Source organism: Gavialis gangeticus, unplaced genomic scaffold, assembly GCF_001723915.1.
Source record: "Gavialis gangeticus isolate Ggan-Ray unplaced genomic scaffold, GavGan_comp1, whole genome shotgun sequence".
Taxonomy (NCBI): Eukaryota; Metazoa; Chordata; order Crocodylia; family Gavialidae; genus Gavialis; species Gavialis gangeticus.
In genome coordinates this window covers 42,144,526-42,159,279 of record NW_017729008.1, presented here as the reverse complement: position 1 = coordinate 42,159,279, position 14,754 = coordinate 42,144,526, and the positions used below count along the sequence as shown (strand labels likewise).

The 14,754-nt window shown below is 46.0% G+C and overlaps 2 protein-coding genes across 3 annotated transcripts in view; both read right to left on the bottom strand.

Annotated features, from left to right (window-relative positions):
* COPG2 (coatomer protein complex subunit gamma 2) overlaps nucleotides 1–14,754 on the bottom strand; it is a 770,521-nt gene that overhangs the window by 379,728 nt on the left and 376,039 nt on the right. The window lies entirely within an intron of this gene.
* The window catches only part of FAM208B (family with sequence similarity 208 member B), a 60,588-nt gene that overhangs the window by 41,598 nt on the left and 4,236 nt on the right, over nucleotides 1–14,754 (bottom strand). For both annotated transcript variants that reach the window (XM_019509637.1, XM_019509636.1), the window contains 4 exons: nucleotides 11,580–11,683; nucleotides 9,177–9,249; nucleotides 8,974–9,048; nucleotides 2,200–2,994 (listed from right to left, as the gene is read on the bottom strand). In XM_019509637.1, coding sequence (XP_019365182.1) covers nucleotides 2,200–2,994; nucleotides 8,974–9,048; nucleotides 9,177–9,249; nucleotides 11,580–11,683 — 1,047 coding nt within the window. The remainder of the gene's footprint in view (nucleotides 1–2,199; nucleotides 2,995–8,973; nucleotides 9,049–9,176; nucleotides 9,250–11,579; nucleotides 11,684–14,754) is intronic.

Sequence of the window (14,754 nt, the reverse complement as noted above, 5' to 3'; positions counted from 1 at the left end):
CCAAGTCGCTGATGAAGATGTTGAACAGTGTAGGCCCCAGAACCGGGCCCTGGGGGACCCCACTGTTCACATCGCGCCAGGTCGAGTACAACCTATCCACCACCACTCTCTGGGTGTGCCCCATCAGCCGATTTTTGACCCATCTAACTGTGCAGGCATCAATCCCACAGTTGCTCAATTTATTAATGAGGATGGGGTGAGAGACAGTGTCAAAGGCCTTCTTAAAGTCCTTCTTAAAGTCCAGAAAGACTACGTCCACAGCGACACCATCATCCAGGGATTTAGTTACCTGGTCATAAAAGACCATCAGGTTGGTCAGGCAGGACCTGCCTTTGATGAACCCATGTTGATTTCCCCTGGGCATGATCTCCCCTGCCGGCCCCCACAGATGTGCTCCTTGATAATTTTTTCAAGGGTTTTCCTCAAGACCGATGTGAGGCTTATGGGCCTACAGTTTCCTGGGTCCTCCTTTCTCCCTTTCGTATAAATGGGGACCACATTAGCTAGTTTCCAATCTCCAGGCACCTGGCCCGTGGACCACGATAGCTTGTACAGCCGGGCCAAGGGCACAGCAATGACCCCCGCCAGCTCTCTCACCACCTGCGGGTGGAGGGCATCAGGGCTCGCAAATTTAAAAACATCCAGCCCTTCCAGAAGATCCCTAACTACATCTGCGCAGACCCGAGGCCTGGTAGTGCTACCCCCAAGACTGCCCCTACCTGTGGTGGGAGAGCTGTCCTGGTCCCCATCCAAGAAAACAGAGGCAAACAACTTGTCAAAAATTTCGGCTTTCTCATCTGGTGTAGCCACAAGATTACCATTTGAGTCTAGCAGGGGACCTACATTACCCGGTGCCCTCTTCTTACTCCCAATGTATTTGAAGAAGGACTTTTTGTTGTCCTTAATCCTGGTCGCTAGCCTGAGCTCCATCTCTGCCTTGGCCTTCCTAATGGCCCTCCTACACTCACAGGCCAACGAGTATTCCTCCTTGGTGATAGCCTCTCCCTCCCACCGGGTGTACGCCTCCCTTTTGGCTCTCAGGCACTCTTGAATGTTGCTTCCTGCCCCGGCCGCTTGAGGGGAGTTGCGGGGAGGCAAGGCTGGGGCCAAAGCAGATTGGGGCAGCTGTTCCCGGGAGCTCCTGTGACCAGGCCCTGTGGGGGGCGCAGCTCTGCCCTGCTCACAGGGAGGCTGAGCTCGGACCCAGAAGCGCCCCCAAGCCTGGCATCCTGCCTCAGCTAAGCAGCGTCCCCTCGCAGAGCCAGCACAGAAGGACACAGCCCTTCCCGGGGTGACCTGGGACTTTCCAGGGGCATGGGGGGCTCCCACCACTGTGCGCACCCCGGCGTAAGCATGGGGACCACCAGCCCCTTGGATGTATGTGCGAGGTGGAGGCGGCTGCCACTGCACGCTGAGCTCTGCACCTCAAGAGCCACACGTGACGCCATGTGCCTGCTGCTGCTGGACAGCCAGTGTACGGAAGGCACATGGTGCCGTGCGCAGCTCCCGAGGCAACGGCAGCTGCCTTGCGCACAAACCCAGGGGGCAGATGCTCCCCGTGCCTACCGCAGGGTGCACACAGTGGCAGGAGCTCTCCTGCGCCCCTGGATGAGACACCTGGGGCTCGCACCATCTCCCTCCCCGGGAGTCCATTCAGCCCTGCCTCTGCCCCACTCCTTCCCTCATCACGGCGGCCTCAATCTGCAACACCCCCACACACCCCTTCCTCCCAACACACCTACCTGCTGGGCACTGCTCCACACGCGGCTGGGCTGTGTTCCCAGCCACTTGCAGCAGGCTGCAGCTGGGTGTCTGTGTGCATGCGCCATTCCCTCCGGCCTTCCACATACCACTCTCGGGTTTGTCTGCATACCACTGGTGGGTTTGGGACCCGCTGCTCTATGTTCCCAGGAGGACTTACTCCACGTCACACAATCAGCCACAACTCTAGAAAAAATGTTTTTTTCTTTCCAAAAATCAAATGTGCATGCTTTATTTGGGGCGGGGAGTGGTATGTGAGAAGATATGGTATTATTCATTCAACTAGTAACAACCGTAGGTTCGGAAACTGAGTTTCCTACCTGAGATATTATTATTACTTAAACTTTTACCTGCCTAAGACCACCGTGACAGAGTTTTAAGCTCTGTACGTGTAGTGTGCTTACCTGTGAAGATCTCCTTGGGTTTTGTGATGCTTACCTCTTTTCCTTCTGTGTGGAAACTGCAAATTGGCCAACTTGAGTGTGGGCTCATTCGAATACGTTGTGAGCCCTTGTTTCTTGGGAAATGGGAAAGTCATGTTCACCTTTATCTTTTTGGTCCCTTGTCTGTTTCGGTTAGTGTCCACCACCGAAAGCATCTTTAAAGGGGCCCACTTCTTCCTAGTATTCGTTACCATGGCCCTGCTGGATTTCCTCTTATTCTGCTGCAACTTCACATTACTTGCTGGGTTGGTGTTGGCTGTGGCGTCTTCACTCCCTGGGTTCAGTCCTGCCGTGGGCTTAGGTTTTTCAGTTTCAACCCTTATCTCGGCAGCTATGTCTGGAAGAACAGAGTCAGGAGGCAAAACTAAAGACACATCAGTATTGCAAGTCCCAGTCGAGTCACAGCACAAGGGCGGAGGGTTGCCAGCCAAACAGTCAGAAGCTGCAGACATTTCCAAAGTGTAGCTGCCAGGATCACGGAGGTAAGTCTGCAGCTGAGAAACGACCTGTTTTTGCCACTGGTCAGAAGAATCAAGACATTCAGGCATGTCTGGTGATATGTGAAGACAAGGGGGAAGCTTGTTTTTTTTGCTGGAAGTTGCTGGTGTGTTTTTATCAAGTTTGGCAAACTCCTGGAAGTAATGCTTAATCAGAAGACTGGAGTGGCTGCCCGCACTCAACGGGCACTTTGTGGCTTCAAGATAGGCGTAGCGAAGGCCTGGTAGAATACAGGAGACTTTTAGAGCTAGATCGCTGATTTTGTTTTCAAGTTTCAAGTCCTGTTTCTGTCCTGGAGAGAAAAAAATATTTTGAACATCAATTAAAAAAAAAAGGAACCATTCTCTTTGCTTGGATGGATGCTTGTAACTCAGTGCGTCTACATGTGCACTTTATTGCGGAGCTGACTAATTAGCTATGCAGTAAAGCATCGTCATCTACACATGTCAGTATTTGGGTGTAGTAACGTAATTAACTCTACTGAAAGTTTGGGACAGTACTATCTTACAGTGAAGTACTTAACTCTGCTGAAATACATACATAGATGGTGACAGGGGCTGGCTGGGGCACGAGGGTGCTGAAGTACAGGGGCTGCCTGCCACCTAGCTCTGCACTTTAGCACCCTTGTGCCCCAGCCAGCCCCGACACTGCCACCTGAAGCCTGGGGCTGACTACCCCCCACCCCCCAGGCTCCCTGCCAGGCCAGGGCTGCTCCACCTCAGCTCAAGCTGCTACAGTCCAGGGTGCACATGTAGATGCTGTACCCAGGAGCAGCAGACTCCCACATGAACTACGCCGGACTTTACAGGACCTTAATGGCACATGTAGATGCACCCGCTGTTGCTAGCGTTACAGAGACTTATGGAGGTCCAAAGCTGAGGTCCTTAGAATCGAGTAGGAAATAATGCTCTTCCATTAGCTTCTCCATCCGGGAAGAAATCCAGAAGATTTAGAGTAAAGCATGGAATATTACATATCAAATGCAGTCTGATCCAACTGTCTGAGTGATCCCCTGGAATACTGAAAATTTGGGTAATCAAAATTTTGAGTATCTGAATTTTTGTTTCCATGCAAAGGTAAGGTTTGAGGGATGACTTATTAAAGACGTCCCAAAATAAAGCTGAATTATGTGGTTTGTTTGCCTGTTTAGCTGCTGCCCTCAGGATCTGTACTATTTTACTGTTCTACTGTAGGCAAAGGAAAAAGTCACTGACGTTACTGGAAGGTGATGCTTCTGAGGTAAGACATGTATAGTGTCCTTTGCAGAAGGCGAGGAGGGGAGCATGGTATAGGAGGTTGTTAGAGTGCAATGGGATGGTAATAGGAAGCGCAATTATCATAACAATATACTCAGCTGGATGTACTGGGGAATTTGCTCATCTTACTGATGACGAGGTGGGAGGCTACAATAGGCCTACGATTAGGATTTCACCATCCATTGTCTTCAACCCCAGGGCAACAGAAGTCTCGCTGTGGGTAGGGCTCTTTCTTCATCAGTACTTCTGCAAGAATTGGGGTGCCCGTCTCAACCCCTCCTCTCCAATGGATAACTTAAGTCAGATGTGGCTCTCAGGCTTTTTCCCCCAGATGCTCAATCTGTGCAATGCATTTCCCTATTGATCCAGCTACAGCCTCTCAACAGCAGCTTGAACCTTTGCAAACGCAAGGCTCAATTAATAGATTTCCCTCCCAGCAGGGCGGCTGGTGGCACTCCTTTGCTGCTGCCGTAGGCTGAAGAATGCAGTGGCAAACTTGCTAAAGCCCCGGTGCTTGTGTTAGGCTTGGTCTACATTTCTCACTTTGGCTGCAGCTATAACACCACTGCTGCATGAAGAGCTTCAAAGGCAAGCACATTTGCTCTCAGAGGCCTCAAGTGAGGACACAGCAATTGAGCAAACTCAGCTTCCATCTCTCCCCTCCTCTTCCTTTTTCATCCTTTGCTCATGTAATTCCCAGCTTGCCTTATGGATCTGACCCGGCCTCCTCTCACAGCCAGGAAAGAGCCTAAAATGCAATCACTTTTAACCCCGGAGAGGGGAAAGTGCAGTCCCAAGGTGCAAGTCAGATTGAACTGTGCTAACACAGGTCTGCAGATAATTACAATTAACCAGCAACTTACAAATGAGTCCTGTTGAAAGAGACCAACACAATGAAATCTGGATGGTGGATGAAATGTTAGAATCTTAGTGTAACATCACTGAAGAAGATGGGCTCCCAAGGGAGGTGGTGCTCTCCCCTACCTTGGGGGTCTTCAAGAGGAGGTTGGATAGATATCTGGCTGGGGTATTATGATCCCAGCACTCGTTCCTGCCCAGGGCAGGGGGGTCAGACTTCATGAACTGTTCAGGTCCCTTCTGACCCCAGAAACTATAAGATACAGGCCACTGTTGAAATAATTCCAGAATAGAGATATAATCTAATCTAATATCCAGGATGGCTTGAGCAGGGGGTTGGACTATTTGAGGTCCTGAGGGCTTTTCCAGCCCTACTTTGTTATGAATCTGTGATCTGATAATAAATACTGCCATTTCCAAAGAGCATCCTCTCTTCCCCTTACTACTGCTGCCACTATCTTCCTTCCTATTGCTCAGGGTTCAAATCACGGACTAACAGCCAACTCCTCCTCATGCTCCTGCAGAAGTATTACATCCAGGCCCAGCTGCTGCTTTCCCCACCACACCTCCAAGCTGTGCCCTTTCTACCAGCAGCTAAAATATTCCCTCAGACTCTTGCCATTTCCTATTAGCACTACAGCAAAAAAGCATGCCTCCTGCTTTGGGGATGCCCCTGCTGTCCACAGAGCAAAACAGTGCCACTGAAAGGGTGATTCCCATTCATTTGTGCATCTCTTACCTTGCTCTAACCCCCCCACTCACTCGCTCCCTTCCTCCCTCCTGCCTGCAAGGCACACTCCCAAGTAAAGCCACACTCCCTTTCACATCCTGCCATTAATCTGCTCCAGCCTAAGTCTGGACTCAGTCTCCTGTTGTGTTTTCTCCTTTTTGCTCTGCCAGCTGAGTCACAAAGCCATTTGGTTTCCTTCTCTCCCTTCTGTAGCTTGGCGTTTCCCTCCTCACACCAGTTTCCCAAGCTGCAGTCATCTCTTCCTTTGATAAGCCCATTTCTTCCATGCCTCCCAGAACAGAGACTTTCCAGTTAAGCGTAAAAGTAAAATACAAGTGAAATGACCCCTACACTCCCTAGATTTCCCCATGTGTTCTGTCTGCTTTCTAGCTCAGTGATTCTTAAACAGGGTGCCACAATGTTAGCACTCTTAGGTTCACAAACATGAATTGTGAGATAAACCAGAGATTTCAAATAGAAATCCATGGCTGGGGTCTTTCTGAGTTCTTTGCAACAAAAAAAACCTGCTCTACTATTTTTCTGTAGGCAAGAAAGAGCAGAAAAGGAAGAGCTGGCATTTTCCAAGGGGTGCCTCAGGTCTATCTACAGGTGCCTTGAGTCTGTAAAGGCTGAGAACCACAGTTCTAGTTTATAAAATATTCAAGGTAGGGATGTTTTCTATGCGCTGCGCAGCACCATGCACATTGCTGCCATAGGACCGACACAGCAACAAGAACTGAAGGCAGACCCTGCATCGTGTTTTATTGGCTTGAGCTTAGCATGACTCACCTAAACCAAAGCCAAAAATGATACGGGATATCTGACATGACGAGCCAAACAGAACCAACACCAGCACATAGCACTGGTCCTTAGTTTTATCAGATGCACTCAAGTGGAAATCTGTTTTAGAAATGCCTTAAGAATAGCAGCATTTTTAGGGCTGAAGTGTTTTCCACATCCTTTCAGCACAGGCTTGGGAGTCAACGTCAATCCCACCGCTGACCCTCTGCCAGCTGTCCCTGATGGCAAGATGGCTTGGGGCACTTATCAGACTAAGTTGGGAAGGATGTGGGCAACATCCCCAAGAGGCTGGGATGACTCAATTAAGGAAGTGGGTTGTGGGGAGCCTTTTCCTTCTGTGATGGGCTGTGAAGGGAGAAGTAGATAGCAGACAGCCCAGGGAGGATAACACAGGACACGGGGAGATTCTGCTGAAGTTATAACACAGCCCTAGAGCCAACAGAGTTCCTCTCAAGTGAGATGCTCCTATGAAGGGGGTGGAGCTGTGACATCTCTTCCCCAAGGACGAGTTGTGAGACCTGGGAGATTTTCAAGGGAAAGAAAATCTATAATACATCTTTTAAAGTTCTAAATGTGATTAAATAGGCTGGACACATAGGCTGCATGCCAAAAATATGTAGGATCCTATTTCTCCAGTAGGATACAGAAAGTATTTCTAGATCTGATGGGTCATGAGATGTCAGCAAATCTAAACAGTAATGCTATTCTAAGCCTAAGGCAGCTGGTGTCATTTTAGGCTGAAACTCTGTATTACGGGAGAAAGAGAAGCTCAGTTTTTGAGAGTGAGGCTGCTCAAAAGCAATTCCTGATGTGCTAAATTAAGGAGAAGGCTACAGGTGAGGCAGCAAAAATATGGATCCCAAATACATAATGGAACTTGAATGCCATACAACAAAGAATATGAATGCCACTACTGTATAAAGGGATGCAGTGCACCTTTAACAAGTTTGCAGATGAAACCCCAAGCAGGGGGGACTAGTAGATATGCTGCAGGGTTGGACTAGGATTCAAAGAAACCAAGACAAATTGAAGGATTCAACCAAAGAAATCTCATGATGTTCAATAAGAACTTGTGCAAAGTCCTGCACTTAGGACAGAACAGTCCTACATACCCTTACAGACTGACTGGCTAAGCAGCAGCTTTGCAGAAAATAAACAGTGGACAAGAAGCTGAATAGGAGCGAGCAGTGTGCCTTCTTGCCAAGAAGGCTAACAGCATCCTGGACTGCATTGGTAGGAGCGCTGTCAGCAGATTGAGGGAAGTGATTCTTCCCCTCTATTCAGCATTGGGGAGGCCACATCTGGAGTCACGTCCAGTTTTGGGCCCCCCACTACAGAAAGGATGTGGACAAAATGGAGAGAGTCCAGTGGAGGGCAACAAAAATGGTTGGGGGATGGGGGACAGGACTTGTGAGAAGAGGCTGAGAGAACTGGGCTTATTTTCTCTGCAGAAGAAAAGACTGAGGGGAGATTTAATAGCAGTCTTCAACTCCCTGAAGGGGGGTTGCAAAGAGGATGGAGCTGGACTGTTCTCAGTGGGGGCAAATGACAGGACAAGGAGCAATTGGCTCAAGTTGCAGTGAGGGAAGTTCAGGTTGGATATTAGGAAAATCCTTCTCACTACGAGGGTAGGGAAGCACTGGAAAAGGTTACCCAGAGTGGTGGTGGAGTCTCCATCCTTGGGGGTTTTTAAGACCTGGCTACACAAAGCCTTGACTGAGATGATCTAGTTGGGGATGATCCTGCTTTGAGCAGGGAGTTGGACTAGATGTGACCTCCTGAGGTCCCTGCCAGCCCCCATTTTCTATGATTCTATATATAATATGGTGTAAACGTATTACACAAAATGTTATGTGCATATAACATGGAAGTTGAAATTGTATTATTTCATGATTTGTGCACACTCAACTTTGCAACCTTTATTCTATTTAACTAAATTATTATTTTTATCATCCTCAGTCTTGGAGAAGAAAAGACTAAAGTGGGATTTGATAACAGTCTTCAAATACCTGAAAGGTGGCTATATGGTGGACGGAAATAGACTATTCTTTGTAGTCTCAGGGGACAGGACAAGATGCAATGGTCTAAAGTGGCAACAAGACTAATTTAGGTTGGAGTTTGGGAAGAGCTCTCTCACTAAGAGAGTAGTTAAGCAATGGAACAGGTTATCTAAAGAGGTTGTGGAATATCCATACGTGGATGTTCATAAAAGCAGATTAGACAAATACTAGACTGGGATGGCTTAGTCAAGGATGATCCCACCTTGAGCAGTGGATTGGACTACCTGTAACATCCTGAGGTCCCTTCCAGCCTTACTGTTGTATGATTCTAGCACCTCTCTTTTAGGCATGGAATACAAGTCAATATTATAAACCCTAGCAGCAATGAATTTAAGTAGTACTTTACCCATCAAAGCTCTTGGATTTAACTCTTGCTTCTTAGTGAAAGTGTCCAGCAAAAATCTACAGCTAAGCAATTCCTTTTAATTGCACTGGCATTCATGATTTAGATGGCTAAACCAATGCCCCTTTATGCCTCAAACAGGAGTTGGGTAAATCAAAATCCAATATTTTTAGCAAGTTGAATATTTTCATCTATATACCAGTTGCAAACAAAGCAGCCCTACCTGTTACATATGTTGATCTAGATGAAGTGAAGAGGAACAAGGCAAGGAGACTGATGGGCTCATCAGGATCAAAAGCTGCTAAAAAGAAAAAAGAGATGTAGTGGGTTTTTCAATAAAAATGGGGGGGGGAAGGGAGGGGGAGTATCCTAGAATTTAAACAACCAAATACTTCATTAAAGATTTCTCCCTTGTTACACTCTTACCTTCATCCCTCGTTAATGCCGAGGAGGAGAGTAAGAAAAGAAAGCCTTGATCATGCAGGTGTTTGATGATCGCCTAGAACAAGCAGCCATGACATTACAGTGAGGGTTCTTTTTGTTTATTTGTTTCTTTCACTTTCTTTCATCCCCCCAAAAATTAATCTAATCCCTTCTTACAGTACTTCTTAATAGCATTATTTCATCAAAATGTATTTAGTAGACACACAAATGACAATCGCATTAGGCCCCTGGTTCTAAAAGTCTTTGAGGATGTTAATGGAAAATCACAAATAGGAAAAGGTTCCCTAATAAAAAAAAAAAATAAAGGTAAGAACAAAACTGTTTTACAGCCTGCAAAAAGTTATTCTGATTGTTTCACCAAACAAAACCGGAAATGACATTTTAAATACATTTTTTAACATATGAATATGAAACACAGAAAGGAGAGAACCCCTTTGCAGTAGCTTCCTAATGCTTCAACACTTTTCATTATTTGATTTCTAAGCCAACTAATATTTATAATGATAAATCATAATGGTTTTGAACTGGTTTAGGAAAAGAATGAAAGCCGAATTTGCTACAACAGAAGAGTGAAAGCTTAGTTTATCCAAGAAAGTGATGTCATTTTTCAGCATTACAAAAGACCCTGAGCAACAACAAGTGGGAAAACCAGACTGCTATTAAATATCTGAGTTTTAAAAAGGCATTTCAGAAAAATCAGACACAATGACCTCAGTGCAGCTGGCTTTCACACAGTGACAGGGATCCCCTGAGATGCTTTCATTTTCACTTCTAGGCTACACAAAGTGCACTGCCCACACAGTTGAAAGCGAAACAATGAGGCTGGTAATATTAGTTTCACTTTCCATTATATACCAGGGAATGCAAACCATCAAAATTAACTAACAGAAATTCAAATCAGAAGTAATAGAGCAGAGTGGGGCAAAGCGTGTCGTCTCCCCCTTGAAAAAAAAGGAAACGGAAAAGAATTTGCAGTCCAACATGACTGGTGTTTGAAGCTGCAGAAACACCTGTTCTCTTATCATTTGCATTCAGTTTACAAGCTGGAGGGGACATTGCTGTGGCACCTTCACCTCAGGGGCTCCTCTAAGTTTTCAACCTATATTCAGGCCCTAAATTTAACCATCAATTCATTCAGTCTCTGACAGCAATAAGAAGGCACTGCAGATCCTCAACTGGCGAAAGCATGCCTCACTTGAAGCCAATTTATACCAGGCTCCCTTGCTCGTGAGTCAAGGAACTCCATTTAGAGAAAGTGACTGGCAGGGAAACCCAAAACGGGGTACAGGAACCCCAGAAAGACATAAATGCCAGGTCAGCAACCAAAAGTGACAGTACCAACTCAGAGAGCAGAGATCATGCCTTACTGTGGCACTCTGGAGATCAGGCTAGGGGGAGAGAGAGAGAGAGCCTGGAGCTCTGTGAAAAGCCACCGCAGAAGACATGGTCCAGGATTACATACCACAGTAGAGGGGAGATTTCCCTTTAGAAGATGGATTGGTCTTCACAGCTTCAGAACTCAGGAAGCATTGGCAGCTTTGTGAGGATACGTGCCAAATATCTGGCTGGACCACGGCTACCGCGGGGGTATAAAGGAGAACTCTAAAGGCAAGGCACCTAATCAATGGCCGGTCATTTTTTTAAATCAGTTTCCACCAGCCTAATCTATAAATACCCTCATTGTCCAAGGAAAACTAATACATGTGCTTTTAAAAACCCAGTTGAATTCTACTTTATAAAACAATCCCAGCTGAGCAGAGATCTAGACAGGCTCTACCTTGAATAATGCTTTCTATTCAGGGGTATAGATTGTAGCCATGTGGGTCTAAGGACATAGGCAGACAAGGTTCTTTGGGTAAATCTGATCTCTTTCATTAGACCAACTCAAATAGCTGGAAAAAAATCTTTGCAAGCTTTCGGCTATAAACACCCTTTGTCAGGCTGAGGAAGCATCTGCAGTTGGTGTGTAGAAGATGGAAGAGCATCCAGGAAGAGCACACATCAGCTGCAGATGCTTCCTCAGCCTGACAACGGGTATTTATACCTGAAGGCTTGCAGAGAAGAATTGTTTCCAACTATTTGAGTTGGTCTAATAAAAGGTATTCTATTCAAGGTGGGGTATTTCATTTAGGCTGAAAACCAGTTTACAGTTTAAAATCTGTAATCTATTGTCACCATCAACAGTTTCTGTAAAGAGCAACCCCTACTAGACTGATATCATTGTTTTAAGAGACAGTTTGCAGCTACTTCTCAGAGCTAAGCCACACAGACTCTTATTCACATTATTTAGGGACAGACCTGGAAATGCTTCTCCCAAAGCTAAGGATCTGTGTTCAATTAATAAAGGCCATTTTCCCTTGAAAGAAAATCACTTAAAGTTCTTACCAACTCTTTTTTCTTTAGAGTTTCTAATAAGTGATCCATTTTTTGGTGATCTTTGCTTGATATTTCCACTTCGAACAAACTGAAGTAAATGCCTTGATAACAGACTGGGGAGAAAACACAGATTATGCATTTAAAAACAAACTTATATGAACACACGACATACAAAGAGTAAAAAATTAGCATGGCTTCTAAGTAATCCACGAATGAAATTCTTTTTTCATAGATTGTTAGGGGTTGGAAGGGACCTTGCAGATCATTGGGTCTAGCTCCCCTTGTACTTTAAGACAAAAAGTAAGACAAAATTAAATAAATAAATGAATCTGGAAGTAAAAAAAACTGACAGATTTCTTAAGCTGTTACATAAATTCATGACAGGGACAATCCATTGTTATCACCATTTTAAGAGGAAGTGTGCAGTCAAAATACTGCAACCAGCAAAACCAACATAATATATTTAGATTTGACTTTGCAGAAGTGTGTACAACACATGGTGTTTTTATAACAGACCAATGAATGCTGCTCCTACCACCAAGGCTTCTTTCTTATCTTGGATTATACAGTAAGTGAAATCTGTGGTGATCTAACTCCTACCAAAGTCCACAGCAAAACTTCCCTTTGAAATCAATATTTCTCTCTCTGATCAGGCATAGGTGGTATTGTATTCTACAATTCTTTTCACCACATCCGTGCAGTCAAAATTCCACATCAAAAGAGACCAACAGATTAAAACTGGGCATGTCTACACATGCATTTACTGATTGGTAAGTTACTGCGCAGTAAGCGGCTTTTATGCTGATGTCTACACGTGCAGGCATTACAGTGCAGTTCTGCTGTGTGTGGACTGATGTGGGACTAAAGTTAGCCCCACATCAGTCCACACAAACAGGGTTACTGTGCAGTAAGGCGGCTGCACATACCTTGCTGTACACTAACTACTCGGGTGCATCATGCAGGTAGCAAATTTACACAAGTCAGTGTAAGTCGCCATAGTTACTGTGCAGTATGGGAACACACATGTAGATGTGTGCCTGTACTGCACAGTAATTTTCAGTTGGTGCGTAGTAATAAGTCACTGCGCAGCAACGGTGCATGTGTAGACGCACCCACTGGAAAGAAACCTGAACCCTCATGTTCCTCCCCACTAGTGGATCAGAGAGAAATAGTGTATCCATGTGCACTTTTATACATAACGAGAGTGGTAAAATGACTAGAGGCGTGGATCTTTCCATGGGTGGATCTAGAATTTTGAAAAGGGGGAAGGAAGGTGCAGATGGTGTGATCCATCATCAAATGTAGCAGCACATTTTTTCCAGTTAAATAGAAACTAGAGGCTTTACTGGGGGCACAGGGTTATAGATTCATAGATGTAGGGTCGGAAGGGACCTAAGTAGATCTTCAAGTCCGACCCCCTGCCCTGGGCAGGAGAGAATACCGGGCTCAAATGACCCCAGCTAGGTAATTACCAAGCCTCCTTTTAAAGACTCCTAAGATAGAAGCCAGCACCACTTCCCTTGGAAGTTGGTTCCAGATCCTAGCCACCCTGCCTGTGAAGTAGTGCCTTCTAATGTCCAGCCTGAACCTACTCTCGAACAACTTATGGCCGTTTATGGTGCTCGGGTGAACAGGGTCTCTCCCATTCCCCGCTGGTAAGTTTATAGACGGCCACTAGGTACCCTTTCAGCCTTCTCTTATGAAGGCTGAACAGGTTCAGGTCCCGTAGCCTCTCCTGGTAGGGTTTGCCTTGCTGCCCCCTGATCATGTGAGTAGCCCACCTCTGGACCCTCTCAATGCTGGCCGCATCTCTCCTAAAGTGCAGAGCCCAAAACTGGACACAGTACTCCAACAGTGGCCTGACCAGTGCCGCATAGAGGGGGAGTATCACCTCCTTGGCCCTGCTTGAGATGCATCTGTGGATGTATGACAAGGTGCAGTTGGCCTTACTGACCGCGTCCGCACATTGGTGGCCCATGTTCACATTGGAATCGATAATGACTCCAAGATCTCTTTCTGCCACTGTGTTTTCGAGAAGGGAGTTCCCCAGCCTATGCTGGGGTTAATATGCTGGGGGCCCAGGGTTATATTATGCAGCTTAAAATGGAAGGAAAAACAAATGCAACTTAATTGGAATATGCATTAATGTGTTATATCATGTATTGTGCATAAGAAAACACAACAAAGTAGGCAAACGTAATCAAAGGATATTGTTTCATTAGTTTTATAGTCATTAGAATAAAATGTGTATTTCCTTTCCAGATTCGTAAAACAAAATCTAGCCTTCTTGAGCATCTTGACAGTGCATGCATATTTTTACAGAAACATTATTTCCATACCTGAGTAAACGTTCACCTGAGTTATCATTTCCACCTGTGAGTTAAATATTTTTAGCTAGAGTTAAAAATAGCCTGCAGAACTGTGAAGTAGGAGCTGGATTATTGAGAGGAGCCAATAGACAGTACAACTGCCAAAGAAAGGTTAACTTGATTAGTGGAACATCGAGACCACTAAAAAGGAGAGAAGGTCACAAACACCTGTGGAATGAAGAGTTTAGAAGGAATCAGCTAGATGACAATGAGCCATGAAGTCAATGGACTCCCTCATGGCTGCCTGAATAGAAATGCCACTACCTCTGCCAGGCAGTTGGGTTTAAACTTTGGGTGGAGCAGGAACCAAAGGCTGGGGGTTGCAACAGTACCACTGCGCTCACCAGGATCCAGGACCTCTGGATCCTTCCCTTCCCTAAATCTGCTCTGATAAAATCTGCAATATTTTATTTAAGATGGAGTCTTCCGAGTCTCCCCAGAGCCCTGTAGGCCTTCCTTCTCATTTAATTCTTAGAAAGGGGGACTATGGTGTCGACACCCACACAGTCAATTGGGTCGCCAACTGGCTGGAGGGCAGAACCCAGAGAGTGGTGGTGGATGGGTCATTTTTGACTTGGAGGGTATGTGGGCAGTGGGGTTCCGCAGGGCTCAGTCCTCGGGCCCACACTGTTCAACATCTTCATCAGTGACTTGGACGAGGGGGTAAAAAGCACCCTGCTCAAATTTGCTGATGACACTAAGATGTAAGGGGATGTGGGCACACTAGAAGGGAGGAATAGGCTGCAATCGGACCTAGACAGGTTACAGGGGCGGGCGGAAGAGAATAGGATGGGATTCAACACCGACAAGTGCAA